General features: G+C 49.2%; 1 protein-coding gene across 1 annotated transcript in view; it reads left to right on the top strand.

The window, feature by feature from the left end:
* The window catches only part of NR6A1 (nuclear receptor subfamily 6 group A member 1), a gene marked incomplete at its 3' end in the record, with an annotated part of 27,896 nt that overhangs the window by 17,867 nt on the left and 2,872 nt on the right, over positions 1-7,157 (top strand). The window contains exon 6 of the mRNA XM_015829850.1: positions 4,275-4,529. Coding sequence (XP_015685336.1) covers positions 4,275-4,529 — 255 coding nt within the window. The remainder of the gene's footprint in view (positions 1-4,274; positions 4,530-7,157) is intronic.

Here is a 7,157-nt window from a genome sequence, read left to right as displayed (position 1 = left end):
TAAAGGAAGACCTCCTCTTTCCAGATGTGGATTCTGCTCTTCACAACAAGCCCCCCCCCCAGTCTCCTGGGACGCTCTGGCCCTGGGGGCCGAGCCCTCCCCCCCCTCTGGGCCGCACATCTGTCTCTCCCACTTTTGGTGTTCTTGGAAACCTTGACCCGCCCTGGGCTTCATCCGCCTTGAAACCGGCCCACCCTCCCTTTTAAATCAAGCCTTGTCTGTCCTCCTATCCCCTCATCCTGACTCTGCTGCCCCCCCCTTCCCCCCCCCCCCCCCCCGCTGCAAATGCAGAGCAAAATTTATAGCATCTGGGATTCTCATCCGTTCCTCTTATCAGGAGCTGAAAAGGCCAGCGTGTTGCAGATTGGCTCTCTGGGGAATGCAGGGGGGGGGACCTCGGGTGGGTCTCTGAGGAGCAGAAATTGGGGGGGGGGAGAGGAAGCAGACATTTCCCAAAGCAGAAGAGTGGAGCAGAGACCCCTTCCCCCCCCCCTCCTGTGGTGCTTTTCCTGAAGCCAATGATCCGATTATTCAGAACAGCAGAATAAACAAGAGTTGGGAGGGACCTTAGAGGTCTTCTAGTCCGCGCTAGGAGACCCTACTACATCCTTTCAGATAAGTGGCTGTCCAGTGGCTTCTTGAAAACCTCCAGTGATGTAGCACCCACAATTTCTGGAGGCAAGCCATTCCACTGGTTCAGCCAATCCATCAGAATAGAGGCTGGAAGGGACCTTGGAGGTCTTCTAGTCCAACCCCTTGCTCAAGCAGGAGTCTTATCCAATCAAAATAGAACTGGAAGGGACCTTGGAGGTCTTCTAGTCCAGCCCCCTGCTCAAGCAGGAGACCCTATGCCATTTCAGTTAGGTGGCTGTCCGGTCTCTGCTTAAAAAACTCCAGTGATGGAGCACCTACAACTTCTGGAGGCAACTTCCGTTCCACTGGTTAATTAATAGAATAACAGTTAATTAATAGAATAATAATAATAATAATAATAATAATAATAATAATAATAATAGAATAACATTAATAGAATTAACAGAATAGAATTAATAGAATAACAGAGTTGGAAGAGACCTTGGAGGTCTTCTAGTCCAGCCCCCTGCTCAAGCAGGAGACCCTATGCCATTTCAGGCAAATGGCTGTCCAGTCTCTTCTTAAAAACTTACAGTGCTGGAGCATCCACAACTTCTGGTGGCAAGTCGTTCCACTGGTTAATTGTTCTCACTGTCAGGAAGTTTCCCCTTAGTTCTAGGTTGCTTCTCTCCTTGGTTAGTTTCCATCCATCGCTTCTTGTCCTGCCTTCTGGGGTTTTGGAGAAGAGCTTGACTCCCTCTTCTTTGGGGCAGCCCCTCAGATACTGGAAGACTGCTATCATGTCTCCCCTTGTCCTTCTGTTCATTAAAGCCACCGCAGATGGCTTACCCCCCCTTCAGAATCCCTGGCCATCTTCTGACACCGTTCTGATTGCCCCGAGCGTCTCTCCTGCTGCTGGGTCTTCTTCTGCTGGGCTGTCCTCCGTTGGTTCCTCAAGACGGGAGCTTGGGGAATCGAGTCCCTCAGACCTTCTTTTCTCCTCTTCCTGAAGGTTCAGCGAAGAAGGGATGGAAGTTATGGAACGCCTGATCTACCTGTATCGCAAGTTCAGCCAGTTGAAAGTCAGCAACGAGGAGTACGCCTGCATGAAGGCCATCAATTTCCTCAACCAAGGTAAGCGGCCAGGAGGATGGGCTTCCATCCTGGCCCGAAGCTCTGATGGCCCTGTTCATCTGGTGGTCTCATGGGGGTTGGAGGAGAAGACCACAAACCCCATGGCCCCATGGCCAGCTCTGATGGCCCTGTTCTTCTGGTGGTCTCATGGGGGTTGGAGGAGAAGACCACAAACCCCATGGCCCCATGGCCAGCTCTGATGGCCCTGTTCATCTGGTGGTCTCATGGGGGTTGGAGGAGAAGACCACAAACCCCATGGCCCCATAGCCAGCTCTGATGGCCCTGTTCTTCTGGTGGTTTCATTGGTCCCAAGGGCAACCTGGGACCCTCCAGAGGTTGCCAATCACATCTCCCAACAGCCTCATCCCCGTGACAAAAAAATAAAAAATAAACCTGGGAGTTCTCTTGGGCAACTTCTAGAAGGTCTCCCAAGCTTCCACCTTGGGCTGACCCAAAAGGCCAAAGGAAATGGGATCAAGGAAAAAGAGCCCGCCAGAAATGGAACCAGGGACCTCCCCAACGTCATCGCCACCTGGGCCAAGGAAGGTATACTACAAGACGTGCTGCGTGCGGCAGGCCAAAATACCCCATTGGGATGACCTGTTGGGTGCAGCCAACGCCCGTCTTTGCGATTTGGGACGTGGGTGCGGCACGTCTCGCTTCATTGCTGGTGAGGCTGCTTGCTTGGAGATGGAAGCAGAAGCTTTGAGAGTCTGGATGTTGATTTACAGTCCACGTTGGGTCATCTTCAAGACAGTTCTTCAGTTCTCCTTTCTCTCTTCACACGCGGCACAATTGTCCTTTTGCCAAAATGAGAGAGCCAATGGGTTGCATTATATTTGAGAAGCAGGCTCCTCCTCCTCCTCCTCCTCCTCCTCACGTGCTGTCTTCCATCCAGATATCCGGGGCCTGGCCAACGCCTCCCAGCTGGAGCAGTTGAACAAGCGATACTGGTACGTCTGCCAGGACTTCATGGAGTTCAAATACCCGCACCAGCCAAACCGGTTTCCGGACCTGATGATGTGTCTACCGGAGATCCGGTACATCGCAGGTAAGCAAGTCATCTCAGGAGGTCCTCCTCGGGCTGACCTCTGGAAGCTGGGAGTCTCCCAAGCTGTGTTTCTCAACCTTGGCACCTCTACGATGGGTGGACTTCAACTCCCAGACGGCTGGGGAATGCTGGGAGTTGAAGTCCACCCATCTTAGTGTTGCCCAGGTTGAGAAACATCACTCCCAGGGCTCAAAAGTCGTCCCAAGCACCCGGTTGATCTTCTAGGGTGAGGCCCCGGAGTAGCACAAGAATGTTGGGGCTTGTTTTCATCCAGAGCTTCTGGAGACCAACAACCCACAAGTCCTAAACCAAGCAAGGGCACCATCGTTGCTCCTTCAGCTTGCCCTCCAATTCTCCAGGCTCGGAGGAGGACGTTTCTATTCCCTTCTCCACATCAAGCCATCTTCCTGGTTGTCCAAAGAGCCGTGGTGGCGCGGTGCAGCTTAATTCTGCCCACTGCCAGGAGTTCAATCCTCACTAGTTCAGGTTGACTCAGCCTTCCGTCCTTCTGAGGTCGGTAAAATGAGGACCCAGATTGTTGGGGGCTAATATGCTGTGTAAACCGCTTAGAGAGGGCTGTAAAGCACTGTGAAGCGGTGTATAAGTGCTGGTTCTATCTATCTATCTATCTATGCACTGTGAAGCAGTGTATAAGTCTAAGTGCTGGTTCTATCTCTCTCTCATATCTATCTGTCTATCTATCTGTCATATCTATCTATCTCTCTATATTATATCTGTCTATCTCTATATCTCTATGTCTATCATATCTGTCTATCTCTGTCTATCATATCTGTGTCTATCTCTGTCTATCATATTTGTCTATATCTAAGCACTGTGAAGCGGTGTATAAGTCTAAGTGCTGGTTCTATCTATCTATATCTCTCTCATATCTATCTGTCTGTCTATCTCTGTCATATCTATCTATCTCTCTATATTATATCTATCTATATCTCTATCATATCTGTCTGTCTATCATATCTGTCTATCTCTTATCTATCATATTTGTCTGTCTGTCTGTCTGTCTGTCTGTCTGTCTGTCTGTCTGTCTGTCTGTCTATCTATCTATCTATCTATCTATCTATCTATCTATCTATCTATCTATCTATCTATCTATCTATCTATCATCTGCCATGGTAACGCAGTGATTAGAATGCAGTATTACAGGCTAATTCTGCCGACTGCCAGGAGTTCGATCCTGACCAGCTCAAGGTTGACTCAGCCTTCCATCCTTCCGAGGTCGGTAAAATGAGGACCCAGCTTGTTGGGGGCCAATATGCTGACTCTGTAAACCGCTCAGAGAGAGCTGCGAAGCCGTCTATAAGNTCTGGGACTTGAAGTCCACAAGTCATGAGGGGGGCCATAGTTCCCCCACGCTGGCTCAGGAATTCTGGGAGTTGAAGTCCACGCGTCATAAAAGAGCCAAGGTTGCCTATCCTTATACTAGGAGAATCCGGGACCGGAAGATCCCCTTTTTGCTGTCCCAGACCAACCTCTCGGCTGTCCCCGGCTCCCCCAGGTACCGAGTGACCCAGGCCGAGCTGTTCGCCCTGCTGTGTCGGCTGGCGGATGAGCTGCTCTTCCGGCAGATCTCCTGGATCAAGAAGCTGCCTTTCTTCTGCGAGCTGTCCATCAAGGACTACACCTGCCTGCTCAGCTCCACCTGGCAGGAGCTGATCCTGCTCTCCTCCCTCACCGTCTACAGCCGGCAGATCTTCGGGGACCTGGCGGACGTCACCGCCCAGTATTCGCCCTCCGATGATGAGCTTCACAGGTAAAGGCTGGGGAGGGGTCCTGGGCACTCTCTGAGCGTGGTGGGTTTGGTTGGAAGACGTTTCATTACCCAAGCAGGTAACGTCATCAGTGCTGGGAGGGAGGGAGGGAGGGAGGGAGGAGGAGGAGGAGGAGGAACTGTGGGTCTTTGGTTGGAGAAGGCCAGTTAATAAGGGAAAGGAAGGGAATGGAATGGAATATGGAAAGGAATAGGGGAAGGGAAGGAAAAAGGGAAGGAAGGGAATATGGAATAGAATAGAATAGACGAAGAATAGACAAAGAATAGAATAGAATAGATGATAGACAATAGAATGGAATGGAATAGAATAGAATAAGGATATAGAATAGAATAGAATAGAATAGAATAGAATAGAATAGAATAGAATAGAATAGAATAGAATAGAATAGGGATATAGAATAGAATAGAATAGAATAAGGATATAGAATAGAATAGAATAGAGTAGAATAGAAATAAGGAATAGAATAGAATAGAATAGAATAAGGATATAGAATAGAATAGAATAAGGATATAGAATAGAATAGAATAGAATAGAAATAAGGAATAGAATAGAATAGAATAGAATAGAATAGAATAGAAATAAGGAATAGAATAGAATAGAATAGAATAGAATAGAATAGAATAGAATAGAATAGAATAGAATAGAATAACGAAGTTGGAAGGGACCTTTGTAAGTCATCTAGTCTAACCCCTCCTTCCCAAGCAGGAGATCCTCCACCATTTCTGACAGATGGCTGTCCAGTCTTTTCTTGAAAGCTTCCAGTGATGAAGCTCCCACAACTTCTGAAGGCAACTCCTGTTCCACCGGTTGATTGCTCTCACTGTCAGAAAATTCCTCCTTATTTCTAGGTTGAATCTCTCCTTGATCAGTTTCCATCCGTTATTCCGTGTGCGGCCTTCAGGTGCTTTGGAAAATAGGCTGACCCCCTCCTCTCTGTGATAGCCCCTCAAATATTGGAACCCTACTATCATGTCTCCCCTGGTCCTTCTCTTCACTAGACCAGCCATGCCCAGTTCCTGCAACCGTCCTTCACATGTTTTAGCCTCCGGTCCCCTCATCATCTTTGTTGCTCTTCTCTGCACTTTTTCTAGAGTCTCAACGTCTTTTTTTTATAGTGTGGAGACCAAAACTGGATGCAGTAGGAAGGACCCCTCCTTTTGGGGGAGGGAATGAGAGTCTTCTAACTTTATGTCGAGATGAGAAGGGAAAAAGATTTTTCTAAGCCACTGGTGGCAACAACGAGCTGGCCATTTTGTGAAGGCATGGCCTACTTCCTTGTCTGCCTGTCCCCGTGTCCCCCAGCCCCCTTTCCAGGGGTGAAGGTCTGTTGATGGTGACCTCAAAGCACCTTTAGATCTCCCCCCCCCACACCTGGGTCCGAGGCAAGGGCTGTTTTCTCAGACATAAATTTGCCCCGTCTGACACGTGGGCAGTGGCTCTCCTTGACCCCCTCAGCTCATGAATCAACCCGGCATGAGAACATCCCATCTTCGTTTCTGTCACTAAGCCAGACTGTTGGTTAAGCCAGTTTCCCACCCCCCTTTCACCATCTTTTTTTTGCTACCGTCGTTAAATAGATCCCTGCCGTTGTTAACTTAGTCACACGGTTGTTAAGTGAATCATCTGGCTTTTTCCCCCCCCTTGACTTGGCTCGTTGCGACCCCGGGACGCTGCAACCCATCATAAATACGAGTCAGTTGCCAAGCGTCTGAATGTTGATGTGTGAGGTCGTAAGTGTGAAAAACCCGGTCATAAAGTCACTTTTTTTTTAGTTCCGTCGTAAGTCTGAGCAGTCAGTAAATGAATATCTATGGAGATTCTCCGTCCTCCAGGTCCTGGTTGTCCCAAAGATGCTTTTTTTTACGAGGCCACTGGACTTTCTTGTTTTTCTTTGAAGACGTTTCGCTTCTCATCCAAAAGAAGCTTCTTCAGCTTCTTGGGCAAATGGAAGGATATATCTTCCTAGCAGACACAGGAATATAAATGTACAGGAATATAAATCCTTCCATTTCCCCACCCTCCAGTCAAGAGCTGAAGAAGCTCCGTGGAGGAGAAGGGAAACATCTTCAAAGGAAAAAGCAGAAAGTCCAGTTGCCTGCTGAAAAAAAAAGCATCTTTGGGACAGTCAGTAAATGAGCTGTTGTAAATCAAGGACTGTCTGCATGTGGTGTTTGAAGAGACATCCAGGTGTTCCCCCTGTCCCCTCAAATCATCGCTTCCCCCCCCCATCGTTGTCTGCCCTCCTTCTAATCAGCCAGATGTGAGCATTTCCTTGAAACCCCCCCCCCCTTGTTCTCCAGGGTCGCCCTCCCCAAAACCATTTGAAAAGTCTCCCCCCCCAAACCCCAATAAAGGAAGACCTCCTCTTTCCAGATGTGGATTCTGCTCTTCACAACAAGCCCCCCCCCAGTCTCCTGGGACGCTCTGGCCCTGGGGGCCGAGCCCTCCCCCCCCTCTGGGCCGCACATCTGTCTCCCTCTCCCACTTTTGGTGTTCTTGGAAACCTTGACCCGCCCTGGGCTTCATCCGCCTTGAAACCGGCCCACCCTCCCTTTTAAATCAAGCCTTGTCTGTCCTCCTATCCCCTCATCCTGACTCTGCTGCCCCCC

Source organism: Protobothrops mucrosquamatus, unplaced genomic scaffold (assembly GCF_001527695.2).
Source record: "Protobothrops mucrosquamatus isolate PMUCROS unplaced genomic scaffold, P.Mucros_1.0 scaffold7350, whole genome shotgun sequence".
NCBI lineage: Eukaryota > Metazoa > Chordata > Lepidosauria > Squamata > Viperidae > Protobothrops > Protobothrops mucrosquamatus.
This window is presented reverse-complemented; position numbering and strand designations above follow the sequence as displayed.